At 35.1% G+C, this 15,538-nt stretch overlaps 1 protein-coding gene across 3 annotated transcripts in view; it reads left to right on the forward strand.

The window, feature by feature from the left end:
• Window positions 1-15,538, forward strand: part of SLAIN2 (SLAIN motif family member 2) — a 71,735-nt gene that overhangs the window by 44,590 nt on the left and 11,607 nt on the right. For 2 of the 3 annotated variants that reach the window (XM_019741041.2, XM_019741039.2), the window contains one exon: window positions 6,690-6,767. The exons of the other annotated variant lie outside the window; for it this stretch is intronic. In XM_019741041.2, coding sequence (XP_019596600.1) covers window positions 6,690-6,767 — 78 coding nt within the window. The remainder of the gene's footprint in view (window positions 1-6,689; window positions 6,768-15,538) is intronic. 3 annotated transcript variants of the gene reach the window in all.

Genomic DNA, 15,538 nt, shown 5'->3' on the forward strand with positions numbered 1-15,538 from the left:
AATATTTGAATAATGTAAAGGCAGAAGAGAAAGTAGGGTATCATACTTTATTTAAAATTGCATATACTTGTTTATTTTTATATTTGTAGCTATAGTGAAGCTTATTTATGATTGAAATGTCACAAATATTTTAGTGTAGAATCCCACTATTCACAAAAATTATTTGTAAAGTAGTAAATCCAGAATATTAGCAAATTTAAAATTTACAGTTTATTTTATAAAAATAAAGCTTCTTGTTTAAAGTTAATACATTATGAAGCAAAATATCATGTTACTCATATATCTTAACATTTTACATATATTTTTGATACATAAAAGTGTATATGTGTATTTTTTTAATTAGTGCATGTATTATATACTGTTTCATAATAGCCTTTTAGTTTTGATATATAATTATGTACAAATAGCAAGTTTTATACACTTTATACATGAATTAGTATCTTTCATTTTTTGTATAAACCAGTTAGTATAATAGATGTTGCCTTTTGTTTTCTTTTAAGTATTTATTTTTCCAGCTCTTAAGTGGTAAAGCTTTGGTTCTTACTTGCTAGTCTGCATGAACCTAACTTTGCAAGGTTGCTGTTATTTCCACCTAAGGGACCATTTCTTTTGCCTTATAACTATGCCAATCACTATTTTTATATGCTTTTTTGCTGTGGCTGCATTATTGTGGATGCTGGCATTCAAATATGAGTATTATGAAAGTTCTAATATATTATCAGTTTTGTAGTATTACCAATTTTTTTACTTTTATATTTGGAAAATGTGAGTAACTTAAAAAGTTTAAGAAAACCAGAGCATTGCAGAGGTCGTAGATACATGTCATTTTCTCAGTTTCTCCAGTTAAAGGAAGGAATGTTTGTCAGGGACATAGTTTTGCAAAAGACTAGGGCCTTGCTTTCTAAGGCAACTAGAGCACAGGTTTACTAGAAATTTTAATTTTCAAAAAGGATATAGGAATTATTTATTCAGAAATAATGAAAAAGAAGGGAGAAAAACCCAAGACAATCCGCTGTTTTAAAAAACTTTCGTTAGTATTTTAAAATGTTTCCTTTCACGTGTATTATCTTATTTGAACCTCACAACAACCCATTTCTTATTTTTATGGCGAGAGAGCAGAGATCCATATAAATTATATGCACAACATCATATAACTAGAAAAGTGGCAAAACCAAGCCACATTACTCCCTCCTCCCTGAGTCTCTTGATTTCCTCCCAATCATTATTTGGATTACATCATGCTGAGCAAACTGCAAATGCGTAGGCATCTTGGAAAATGTTCTTAGATGACTCCGTGGGAGCATGATTTGAGAAAGCAAAGCAGGGAAATCTCTGGGACTGGGTAGAAAGTAAAACGGAGAAACATACTTCTTTTCCATTGGTAGGTACAGGATAGTTAACAATTAACATTTACAGCAGGTAGAGATGGTATTCTGGGAACAAGGTAACAATGAGCGGTTCTGTCGTCTGTGCTGTGGTGTGGTGGGTGCGCCCTGAGGGCTGTGGGTGGGAAGTGATTACTCTGACATTCCAAGGGTATGTTATCTTAGATTGAAGAAGATGTAGACAGGCTCACTTAAGGTTAAGAATGACTTTTGTCAAGGAAGCTGGAGGCCTAGGATATGACTACCTGCCATAACCTGCTTTTAGGCCCTCGTGCAGGCCTCCCCTGAGCTTTGTCAGGTTTAGTATGCGGCTGCGTGTTTGTCCACACGTATGATACAGAGTATACTCCCAGAAAAAAGGTATATAGGATCAGTATTCTTCTCTGGACCTCTCACTGAAGAGGGAATGTCCACGGGCAGTTGGCTTTACACAGAGCCAGACTGCACTGAGGCCCAAGAGGAGGAAATTCTCATCCAGATTTCACTTGGAACCAAAACACTAAAAGGTTATACTTGAATTGTATATAATTATAAAACATAAATTGAAATAAGTCCTGATAAATCTGTATAATGGGTTAATAAAAGAATGCACAAAATATTTGTAAAACTTCTGTTTAAACAAATAGTGCAGTAATGTTGGGTCAGTTATCTAATCATGAAGAGATTTTATAAATGTAGTTTTTCTGGACCTTGCTTCTGGAATTTTTGATTGACTACATCTGGGATGGGGACCAGAATCTCTATATTTTAGAAGTGTCTCTCAGCTGATTCTGGGGCATTTTCAAGTTTAAGAGTCACTGGATTAGAACTCAACTGTGGAGGATCTTTAATGCTTCATTTAGATCTCTGAATTTTATCCAGTTGCCAGTCACTCATGTGTTTCTTAATTATTCAACAGGTATTTATTTCGGGTGTATGTTTTGTTCCAAGCACTCAGCATATAAATGTGAATGAGATAGCAGAGCCCTTCAGTAGCAGTGACTAATGGGCAGGAACCTTTGTGGGAACAGAGAGGCATTTAAAGTCCACAATGTGAAGAACTTTTTCAGGAAAGATATTGAAAGATATTTCAGCCAGCCCGGGAGGAGCTTATGAGTTGCCACGTGAAAAAAGGAGATACAGTTTTCCCAACAGTAAGATCAGTAATGAAGTCTTAAGAATGGCACCCTGGTTATAGTTTGTATGACTATACAAAGTGTAGGGTGAAGGTGGTTAATGGGTGCAGCGATGAAGGATGAGAGATGTAGGTAGGGGACAGATTGAGGGAGTTTCTAAATTTCATATTAAGATGTTTGGATTTCATCCTATGAGCACGGGGAAGGAACCACAGTAAGCTTTTAGTCAAGGGTATGTAGAAAATTCAATGTGGTAGTGATGGAGAGAATGTATTAAAGTTGAGGAGAGACTACAAACCACTTAGGAGACAGCTGCATAGTCTGGCAAGAAATGACCTGAACAAAGGCAGTTGGGGGGCGGGGGGCAGTGATGAGATATGGTAATGGCTAGGAAAAAAGGTAAACCATGAAAATATTCTTTTATTGAACTTTCTATTTTATAACTGTATCAATAAAAAAATAAATAATAAAACCAACATACAGTACCCCAAAAAAGGTAATGGGATAATACTTTTAGATTACATTAGTCCGTTTTTAAGGGAAAAAAAATATTTTTACATATCGGGCTATCACCGTAATGACTATTATAGCTTTAGCTTCCAAAATTTGTCAATAATTTTTTCAGCATTGATCTTCTTTGCATATGCAGGCTCAGTACACACTATGGCAGATTTATCAGCTTATCTTCACTCGTATTGGTTGAAGAACAGTCTTCAATTTTTAATTCTGAAAGGTTTTGGTTTTGTTTTGTTTTCATGAAGCCATTACTATAGAAATAGGGAAAATCTTCAACATAAGTATAAGTTTGGCAGATTCATAAAATCCCAATTTACAGTAAATTCCAGGAATTGCTATGTCTTCATTCCTTTGGGGATCAAGTCTAATGATTTTTAAATGTCTTCACAGTTGAAACATTTTAAATACGTACTCCAAGTTACATACAATGACAGAACTGCAGTAATTCACATTCTGTTTTCATTGATTTTATAATCACTGTACCATCATTGTTTATTTCTAATCTGTTTAAATATAGGAATGTGCCTTGTACCACAGGGGTTGGAGGCACATACTCTGCTGGAGTGGTTTCACATTGCTACGAACTTAACTCTTAAAAGAAATGTGTGTCAGGAGAGACTCTAACTGGGAGTTCTCCTAATTACCTTTCACATGAAATGCATTGTTTATTCAAGGATGCATATTAAAATGTGCTCATTTAAAGCTTACGTTTCTGTTATTAAAACTCAACAGTACCTGCAGCAATTGTTTATAATTTAGGCCTACAAACTGTTTTCTTTAGGGAGGTACATTTTATCACTGACATTGATTATTATTGCTGGGACACGATGATTAAAAAAAACAAAACAAAAACAGAACACTCTGGTTTTATTTTTGTTTCTGAATTTCCCTACAGACAATATACCCACTTATTGCCTGCACTTGGAGGTGGGGGGAAGGAGTTAGGGCAGCACTTGCACAACCTCTCTCTTGATGTACTTGAATGAAATGAGTGGATTGGATGTAGGAAGACCCAAAAACATACAGTTCTGGTCCAAAAATAGGATGATGAAGGTCTGAGTTATGTATTTAGGAGACAATAGCCTATAAAGGAAGGGATAGATAGGTCTCTAGAACTACAGGGGTGAGTAAATGGACCTTAGAGTAAGAAAACTTTGAGCTAGAATGTCTTGGAAAACGGTAGTATATGTTGAACAGAAACACAGAGGTTTTTGGATTTGGTTCGTAGAGGAAGACATTAGCCTACGTAATGGTAGCGTGAGAGGATATTTTCACTGTACCATCTTTGCTTCGCACAGTGGGGTCTTCTAATTTGGAATTATATGAATATTCAAAGAGAAACTAGGGAAACCATAAATATTTTAAAACAGCTAACACATTGAATTTTGGAAAGATGCGAAGACTTTCAGTTTAACTGCTATACTTTGTCACTTAAAAAATGATTTTGTGTTTAGAAAATTGATCAAATTAAGACTGATAATTCAGATAAAACTTGAGTGTTTTGTTCTTATTTGGATAACATGTGACTGTGTGGTATCCTATGAAAATTAGTCATTTTATTTTGTCTGTATCAGGCAAATTTAGAGTATACTGCCTGATTCTGTCTGCAGTTTGATTCTTTGCATTACTATGAACAGTTTTCAGTTGTGTATAGATGCCATTGTGACATCAGCCATGAAACTTGAGGGATAATAAGATTTGTTGGAGGCATCATAGCTATTAATTTTAAATAGGACCTTTCCAAAACAGTTGATTAAAAATGATAATTAATATTAAGGCCTCATTTGAACAATGTAATGGTGAATAGATGTGGTGGATTGCCAGAGTACGTACAGTCAGTCACCTTTGTCCCCCTTTACTCCAGTACAATCACCGTGGCCCAATTCATTCTGCCAACATAGTAGGCACACTCCTGGCTCAGGTCCTTTACCATTGCTTTTCCTTCTGTCTCGAATGCTTTCTCCAGATGTCTATATGGCTCACTTTCTCTCTTCCTTTAGATCTTGCACAAATGTCACCTTAGGGAAATCTTTCCTGATCACCCTGTTTTAAATGCAACTTAAATCTCCTACTTCCTGTCCCCCTTTCCTACTTAATTTTCTCTGTAGCAGCTATCATCTGGCAGGCCGTATATTTTACTTTGTTTATTGTCTGTTTCCCCTTTCCTAGAATGTTAGCTCTGTGAAAGTACCAACTTTGTCTCTATTTAGTTACTGAATCCATTGTACCTAAAATACTACCAGGAATAAAGTAAGTAACCAACTATTTGAAAGAATGAAAGAAAGCAGGAATGAATGGATGAGTGAATGAATGAAAATATGAATGGTTGAAAGCATGTATTAATAAGTAAATGAAGAATATTCAAGGATGATAGCATCCTGTATTTCTGTGGGATAGACGTAAGGTAATGCATTGTAAAATTGAAATTTTTTTTTTTTTAAGGTTTCGAGAATTTCTTGTTAGTCTGCCTGGCAGTAGTTAAGTTGGCATAAAATATTATTTAGCTGCAGTAATATGTGGAGTGCTGTAAAATTTAAAATCAAATACATTTGTTACTTTTTAAAAATGTTTATTATCAGAGTGTTGATGGGGTTAAGCAAGAGTGAAAATGAAATTCTTAATTCTCTTCGATGTTATATCAAGTATCCCTTTATCGACCCAATGATTGTTTACATTCTGGCCAGATTTATGGTTGTGGGATCTCTTTTGAGGGGTAGGATGGGAGGAGGGGCATATGTATCTTAGAGGTATATGAAGTTTGATTTTCAAATTGTTAGAATGAAATTTTAGAGCCACTTAAATAGGTGACTGCACTGGTAGGTGAAGGGAGGATTCATGAGCTCACTGCAACCATAGTGAGCTTTAACTGTGGATGGCTCTGGCTGCTGCCTACTGGCCAGTTTTGAGAATTTCATTGCAGTGAATAGATTAGGAATTTTGGAGAAAGCTAGAACTCCTGACTGACTGATCCCTTTAAAAAGCAGATGCTCTGACACCTCCAAATCCCTCAACCCACACACGCATCCCTACCTACCACATTTGCATATGTGCACAGCCCAGACGTGTTGCTACCCAAAATCTGAAGTACAGATGAGTTGTATTCTACAACAAGAATGACGTTGAGCATATGAAAGGCACTAGATTGTGACTTACTTAAGGACCTGCCTGGTTCTGAGTTTTCTTCTTCTTTTTGAGTATGGGGATTACTGTTTCACGTTAGGGAGAGTCATCTAACAATTACTGCTTTGCAAAAGTCTGCTTTTTTGCGTTGAACAAGTACTACATTTATTTTCTTCTATACTGTGTGCTTGTGTTCATCACTTTTACTTAATTAGCTTTGTATTCTTTGCATCCTGTAGCATGTTTGCTGGTGGTTTGTTTTCTCTTTGTATTTTGATCAGTTTACATAATGTAGATTTCTCTCATCTATAAGAAACTATTTCTGAAAGTATGCACTTTGTACTAAGATTTTTCATTCCCTTTCCTTTCCAACTTAATGCACTAAGCATCACTTTAAAATTCCTTTGCTTCTAGGATTCTAACATATTTTCGGCTTATGGTTTCTGTTCCTTGATAAATTTTCAAGTTGGTGTTAAAATATTCAAGTTTACAGAAGCTATAGCCTTTATCTTGTCCTTCCAGGCAAATATTACAGTTCCTTATTTTTCAACAGCTTCGCAAAGGCTGAAAAATTTGCCTCGTACTTCCCTCAAAACCAAACAGTTGCTTCAAACTTCATCTACAAAAAGAGGTAATTACAGCCTCTTACTAAGTTTTAAGTTTCTAAGTTTCAGTAAATGGTCAGATTAGTTAAATCTTACACCTTTTGGCATACTGAGTCAGTGATGTCTGTAGGTCTTTCTTTCAAAAATAAAATAATGTTGATTCATTCTCTGTTATGTGGATAAATCCAGAAGAAACTCATTTTCTATAGAGGTATGTATTGGGATACTATTCCGAAAGGAATAAATGATATATAGGGAATTTATCATTTTTCTTACCAACCTAAAATTGAAGGTCATTGTTTAACTTAATGTTAGATGAACTAATAATAAATGCTTCAAAATGAACCAAATGCCAGACATTCTGTATGTAATGTTTTTTGGGTTTTTTTCTGACTGATTTTTGGATTCACTTCTGTAGGATGAAATGGGAATGCTTTCACATTAGAAGTCGATTGATGTTAAATCGCAAGTCGTTGTGGTTACCTAATAATGTTTGGAATATTCATGGAGTGGTAGCTTTTGTAAAAACGAAGTTGAAGAATTATACGAAGGTTGGACATGAAAGCTAATATGTCTGTTCCAAAGATTGGATGAATGAGTAGCTAAAAAGAAGTAGAATTGGGGGAAATACCGTGGGATTGGCTAGACCAGCAGTAATAAGAATGAATAGAACCCTCAGAGGAAATAGGACAGAACAAATATAGGCAATAAGGGAAACTACTTCTCCTATCCAGGACATATAGTTTCCTGATAGCTTCAGAACTCAATAAATAGCAAAGATATATAAGGAGGATAAAGCACTAAAGGACATTTTTGGAAAGAGGAGCCTTGAGATTTGCTTTGTTGAATAAAAGGTTTTACTAATATGGTTACAAAAGTACTGAAATAGATACTTTAGCGAGTTCATTGATGGAAATGTTTTAGCAATTATTTGATGGGTTAAGTATAATTTAAAGAAATTATAAAATTAAAGAGACCCAGTCTCATAATTCCTGATACTATAACTGTATAGTCAACTTAGTAAAGAAAGTTTGTATGTGTGTGTGTTTGGTGTTGCGGTTCTGTTTTGTTTCATTTTGTTCAATATCATTTAATTTAATCCAGAGTCATTTTTTCTGGTTGGTATTGCGACTTGGGGATTATCATTTTACACTGTAAATTCTGAACCAGTTGAAAAAATGGACACAGGTGTACCATAAGATTTAAAATCTTAGCTTAATTACTGGTAAAGCTGAATTGGAGAATACCTCTTGGATCCACAGCCAAAATGGATTTTCTTATTTCCCCTCATTGCTAGACTGGCAGAGAGAGGGAGGGGTCTGCATTGGACTGGGGGATTCTCTGCTCTTGTAGGGATGTCAGGCAGACAGGATTCAGATGCCACGTGTTCACAGGTACCTTTGGCACATTAACCATGTCCAGTAGGGAAATATGGACTAGATGGTAAATTGTCACATAAATCGTCCCATTCTGAGAATGAGTCTAGAACATTTTCTAGAAAGCTGATGTACTTATTGAAGGGCTCACAGGATTATGGGAAGAGAAAGAAGATGGTTCCCTTAACAACTGGAAATACAGTCACTTTGATTTTAGTTGCATTTCGTAGTAACTGGAGTTAGGAGATGGGAAGGGAAGTAAGAACTGTTGCCTGGCACAAAGAGACACACCATGGACGTTTGTCAAATGAACACAATCATGTCACTAACTCATGAAAGGCTAGACACATTCCTTTTTGTATTTTCTTCTTGCAAGGAATTTTTGTATTTCTTCAGCCTACCCTTCTCTTTGAGGAAAAGAGTCCATTGTGTTTTTAGGGCTTCATAGAAAGTGACTGCTTAAACTGCTTTGACAAAGAGATACTATTCATTCCCAGTTGTTGGGAACTCGGTGAAGTGGAAGTAAATAGGGTAGAGACCTCACCAAGTCGGGAGGAGAAAATTAAGACTAGTTAGAAAAAGTGAATGCAGAGATTAGGACCAATTAAAATATAGATACATACTTTTATTTAGAAGGAAAACAGCAACAAAGGAGGAGTTAGTGATGACAATTATCTAATACTGCTTTAATTCACAATATTTTGATATATTCAAGGTGAGATAAACAGTATTTATATGAAGCTTTGATATGAGTTTAAAACCCGTTTGATATTAGATTATCTGAAAACAGAGAACATAGGAATTTTGTTATTACCCTGGATCCAAAATTTAAAATATCTTGTGTTCCCTTTTCTATCAACTAACAAGTATTTATTGAATGTGTATTATAAACAAGATATACTCATATATCCTTTCCTTTCATTTTTTTCTATTCTAGGCCCTCTTTACCTTTTCTTTTCTGTTAGAGTTGTAGTCCAAGCCAGCCTGTGCCATATACATTTTTTAGATACAGTTAAAATGATAGGAGTTGCTCCCCTTCCCATGACTTTGTTACGTAAAATTGGGAGAATGGGAGAGAGCATGGGGGCTATTCTTGGTGCTCCCTCCAAACATACAAATTCCTGTTAGACTATTTCATGCTATTTGTAGAATGATAATTGAGATTTTATTTACATTTAGGCTTGATAAGGTTTTTGTGATTTTCCAAGATCCTTTTTTCCTCTTAAATCTTGACTACCTTTATCAATTTTCTTTACAGAGAAAGTCCTAGATCAAAATTTCCTCTGAAATTTGTGCCTGGACTTTCCTGATTAAATACTAACTACATTTTACAATATTAAAGTTACAGCTATAAGGTCTTTAAAGATCACCTAATTCCAATTAATGTCATTATATTTTCATTCCTCCCATTTTTTTTCAATAGTAAAATTGTAGCTCTTCATATCCTCTCTGGTTTTTTTCTCAACTTATATATTAACCTTATTAAAGTGTTCCTCTCCGTATCTTGAGATTATAGAACTTTTTTACTTATTCTTTCATAGATTCTGGTGCATTTATCTAATAAGAGCTTAAGGATGAATAAATTTAAAAGAATTTCTAACTCATAAATCCTTTTTTTTTTATTTTTTATTTTTTTATTTTTTTATTAATTAGTTTCAGGTGCACAAGACAAAGCAAAACTTAGACATTTATCATTTATATCCCTCACACTGTGTGAACCCCCCTCCCCCCATCCACTATCCCTCTGTACGTTCCCAAAACCTCTCACCTTCTTGCAGCACTATATACAATAGCCAAGACCTGGAAACAACCGAAATGCCCATCAGTAGATGACTGGATTAAGAAACTGTGGTACATTTATACAATGGAGTATTACGCAGCCATAAAGAAGAAAGAAATCTTACCATTTGCAACAACATGGATGGACCTAGAGAACATTATGTTAAATGAAATAAGTCAGAAAGAGAAAGACAAATACCATATGATCTCACTTATATGCGGAATCTAAAGAAAAGAATAAGTGAATGAACTAATCATAAATCCTTTTTAAACTTTATTTTAAAATATAATACGAAATCAGAAAACCATATTACGGAGAGAGCTTAATGAATTCTTCCGAGGCAACCGCCTTGTAACCACCATCATTATCAAGAGACTAGAACTTGCTATCTCACTCTCTACCTGTCTGCTTCCAAACAGTCCACTCTTAACCCCTCTCCCAAAGGTAGTCAGTCGTTCTTCTGAATTTTTATAGCAGTCACTTCCTTCTCAGTATGATTTTTATCATCCAAGCAATAAAACTATAATTTTGTTTCTTTAATATGTATCTTTTTAAGTTTCTCTTAATTTATAGTTAAGATTAAATGTCTTAACTCTTTTTGTCCCCTTATTGTTTGAAGAAACCACCAGATCATTTGTCCTATAGATGTTCTCACAAGCTGTGTTTTGTTGATACTAGGTTGGTGCAAAAGTAATTGCGGTTTAAAAGGTTCAATTGCAAAAACCACAATTACTTTTACACCAACCTAATGTCTTTCCCATAATGTCATTTAGCAGGTTCCTCCGTATTTGCTATAAACTGGTGGTTGGATCTAGATACTTAATTAGATTCAGTTTTGTTATTTTTGGCAAAAGTACTTTATAGGTGCTGGTGCTTCTGCAGGCAAAGATGCATAAGGTAGGGTAGCCTCTGTATTGTGGTGTTAGCAGTCATTGATGCTTAATACCTGTATCCTTCCTTTATTTGGTCCTATGGTCTTCCCTTACCCGTGGGGGACAAGTTCCAAGACCCACAATGAATGCCTGAAACCGCAGATAGAACAAACCCTATATAAACACTATTTTTTCCTACACATACATACCTTGGATAAAATTTAACTTATAAATTAGGCACAGTAAGAGATTAACAATAGTAACTCATAATAAAACAATTAAAACTATACTGTAATAAAAGTTATGTGAATGTGGTCTCCCTCGGATAACCGATCTGATTATTGAGACGACTACTAAGTCACTACTGGGCGGGCAGCGTGTACGGCAGGGACACTAGACAGAGGGGTGACTCATGTCCTGGGTTGGACAGAGCGGGACAATACAAGATTTCCTCACGCTACCCAGAACGGCCTGTAACTTAAAGCTTAGGACGTGGGGGTCTTTTTTGGAATTTTCCATTTAATATTTTAGGACCACACATAACTGAAACCTCAAGAAACAAAACCACAGATAAGGGAGGGGACTACTGACTGCATTGCAAAATTGGGTCCTTCCAATTCTAGCATTCTATTTCTTGTCAAAATACCTGTGTGAAGAGAAACTTTTCCTTACTCTTTGGAAACCCAGTGGCACAGTTCCATTACAAAATTCAGAATAAATGCCTGTTTTTTCCTTTTATTTACCAGTTTACAAAATAAAAAAATTGACAACCTATCGTCCTCCAAAGGTGGCCAATATTTTCCTACGTATGTCATTATGAACTTACAGATTTAAACTTTTTTTTATGTGTTTCAATCCATTCTGGGTATTTTCTGAACTTTGGGGGAAGCTTCCAGTTGGCTTTCAAGGCTTTTTGACACAATCCTCGTAGTCCTGGGTAACTGCTTGCTAACGGTATGACCAGATAAACTCATCCTATACATTTTTTGCCCTAGACTTGGATTTAGTCATTTCCTCCAAAAGTCCTGGTGTCTTTTGGTAGCAAATGGTATTTCAGAATTGAAATGTGATGTTTTAGCTATGCCCATTGCTAAAAATGGGCTGGTCATTGTTTCTAGGTCTTTTCAGTTACTAGAGCTAGAATATACGTGTAGATTTATTTGTGTCTATGTATTTTTTAAGATTACATGTCTTAGTGAGTTCATGCTGATACTTCCTATTCCAATTCAGGGCTTCAGGGTAATTACTTAAACTTTTTAAGCTTATATCTTTATCTTCTTTATTCTGCTCTGGGAATCCTATCTCTCAGCAACACATAGACTATCATTTAATAATTTGTATTATCCCATATGATACACAGAATCTTCTAGGGGTGGCATTAGCATAATAACATATGATTACTGAAAACAGTTTATAAAATTTTTTGCATACACTTGCTCCCTTTTTTTACAGTTATACTGTCTTTACATTGTCAAATAACTATTACATACTTTCATTTATATGCCTCCTTTAGTCTTAGCTCTGCATTTAAATATATATATTTGATGCTTACCATCAGTCTGTATGCTATTGTCTTACTAGTCATTTTTCTTGGTTAAAGCTCATTCTCTAGTAGCTTCCCCAAGAAGAAGTTATCCATTCCCTCAGTTTTTGCATGCTGATGACAGCTTGCCTGTTGTTTTTATATTTGAAAGTCATTAGCTAGATATGAAATCTTTGGCTCACATTTTCTTTCCCTGAGTATCTTAAATATTTTACTCCATTTTTGTCGGGAATAAAGAATTGTTTCTGTTACAGTCATTTGGTCTTTTTATCTGGATGTCCAAAAGATGTTTTCTTTTCCTTTTAAAGTTCAGTAATTTATGAGAATGTATGTCTTGGTGTTGGTCATCCTGAGTTGATTTCCCCAGATATGTGACGTGTTCTTTCAATATGGAGTTAGAAGTGTTCTTCAATTCTTCAATTGCAGACCAGTTCTTTTCAATTAATCGCTTAGTGTTGTTCTCTTGCTTTGTTTTCTTTTTTATGGGCATTCTTGTTGTATACATTTTGGATGTTCTTTGCCTGTCTTCTATATCTGTTGCCTTCTTTTTAATCCTTTTCATCTTTCATATTTTATTCTTGTTCTACAAAAGTTTCTTTTCATTGTTTCTCGTAGGGCGTGATCTATTATGTGTGGTGCCTCTTGTGTTCCTCCTACCTTAGACTTTATTTTAAAATGATTTCTTTTCTGATTCTTTTCTGTGTTCCTTCACCTCATTTTTTCGTGTTTCCCATCCTAATTTACAATGTTCTTTCCTATCTTGTATCATTTTCTTAAAGGTTTTTAGAATTTGAAATATTAGATTAAAACTTTCACCTTTTTAATGTGTGTGCACAGGGACTATGATTTCTGGCGAGGTCCCACCATTAGTAGAAGTGTGTTGGTTTGCAACCTCCTCCCGAGCTTCCCACGTGTAATCTGAAACTGGCCCCCTTATGTGGAAGACAGAAGACAGGGAGAGATCAAAGAAAGAGGCAAACCACACCAGACTGGTAGGTGGCAGGGACTTATGAGGCTGGTCTCTGGTGGAATGTAAGACAAGTAGATCTCTACACCTGCCTACCAGAATCTTACAAGTTTATATAGATGCCATAACTGAGGGGTCAGGCGTGTATTCAGGAGGCCTTAACTGGGTTCAGTCAGGTAGTCTCAACACCACATTTCTGTCTCAAGGCTGCATCCTAGGAGCAGCTGCTGAGAGCAGGAAAGGCAAGCAGAATGCGCGTTCCAACGACAGAGGAGCGGGGTGAGGGGCCTCCAACTGCCTGGGTCCAGCCTGTAGGTCAATTGATGGTAACATCTTCTTGATGACCTCCTCCAACAGTGTTATTCTGATTTTTTCTCTTTTTCTCTTATAAAAACTTTATGTGAGATTTGGCCTCAGTCCTTTTTTGTGCTCCTTTTTCTGTGAAATTAGTTTTTATAAACATTTTAGGAAAAAAGCTTGATTTAAAATTTTCTAATTTTATGACCCTAGAGCTCCCTCTTCTGTTGTTTTGGAAAACTGTTTAAAACTACTGCTGCTTATTTTCTGAGATTTCTTGCCTTTATTCCCTCCCCTGCTTTTAAATTCAGCCTTTGAAAGTGTACAAGTCAGTGTTTTTTAGTATATTTAGAGTGGAGCAGCTATTAACCACCGTCTGATTTTAGGGCTTTTCATCACCTCCGTAAGAAACACTGTACCCATTAGCAGTAACTCCCCATTCTCTACTCCGTCCAGCCCCAGCAACCACGCGTCTTTTTGTCTCTATGGATTTGCCTCTGCTGGATGTTTCATGTAAGTGGAGTCATACGATATATGATCTTTGTGATTGGCTTCTTTCACTTAGCATAATGTTACCAAAGCTTATCATATTGTAGCATCTATTAGTACTTTGTTCCTTTTTATTGCCAAATAATATTCCACTGTATAGATATACCAAATTTTGTTTATCTATTCATCAGTTGGTGGACATTTAAGTTGTTTCTATTTTTCGTTTATTTTGAATAATGGTGCAAATATTTTGTGGCAGCTTATTCATATCTATCAGTCTTTTGTATGTATATATGTAAGAAAAGCTAGTAAAGCCCATTTCCAGGGGTTTCTTCATGTCTCTTATGTTTAATATATTTTCTTTGATAACTATATGCTTACAAAAATGATGGTGAGTTATGTACACTAATGGAAGAAGAAATCAAAGGCTTCTATGCCTAATTTTTTTATGATTGCTTGTCAGCCATTACAAATTTAACATGCCTTGATGTTCTATCTAATGAAACCTGACTGGGGTATAGTAGCCTTACAAATAAACTTTCAGAGTTGAAAATTAAAATGGTAAAAATAATTTAATTTCTACCCCCAGATGTGTTCCCAGTAAAGAATACGAATCTGGGAATTGAGAGACCTGGGTTCAAGTTCTGACTTTCCTGGTTATTTGCTCAATTGATCTCTGTGGTTGTGGTAATTTTCCTTCTCTGCAGAGAAAAAAGTTTGGAGTAAATAGTCGCTGGTAACTTTTAATAAGGATTTCTTAAGTTTGTAATGAGAGAATCATATTTACTTCATCTCTGTGGTCTTTCACAATCAGAATTTATTTTTAAGTCCCTATTATGTCAGTAACCTATTAGTATCAGTGACGGTACGCAGACCATTGAGTAAGTGGGATGATGTAACTTGATACAGTAAGGGATAGTTGACAAGGAAGTATTTCTGTCCTTATTCTTTATTTGTTAAATAATTGAATGGCACGTGTATTTTAATAAATGTTATCCTCCCCATTAGTCACGGTGGCCCATGTTTGACATGTGTATTTTTATTGCAAACTATATATGGGATATTTACATATTTTTAAAATTATACAATTAATGTAATTTATAGTTTGGTGGAGACATAACTGTGAAGGAAACCACTTGGAGTTTCTAATTTTTATATTGCTAGATACATGTAGGATATATTTATAAAACATTATAGATTAAGTGACTATCAGGCTAAAAAACAGTTAATAATTTACTCAGTTTCTCCATTTTAGCATTTTTTAAGTACCTGCTGAACTATCTAAAGCTTAATTAGAAAACAAACTTAGGATCTTTATTAAATGCTTTTATTAAAAGACAAAAATGAATATTTTAAAAATATAAGTCCTCATATCACCCACCGTAGCATTTTAGAGATGACTTAACTTAGACACTAAGGTTAGCATTCTTAGTCATATGTCAGTTTTATAAATAGAGTTCTAATTCTTGCTCA

The sequence above is a fragment of the Rhinolophus sinicus genome, linkage group LG02 (assembly GCF_036562045.2).
Source record: "Rhinolophus sinicus isolate RSC01 linkage group LG02, ASM3656204v1, whole genome shotgun sequence".
In the NCBI taxonomy this organism is placed as follows: domain Eukaryota; kingdom Metazoa; phylum Chordata; class Mammalia; order Chiroptera; family Rhinolophidae; genus Rhinolophus; species Rhinolophus sinicus.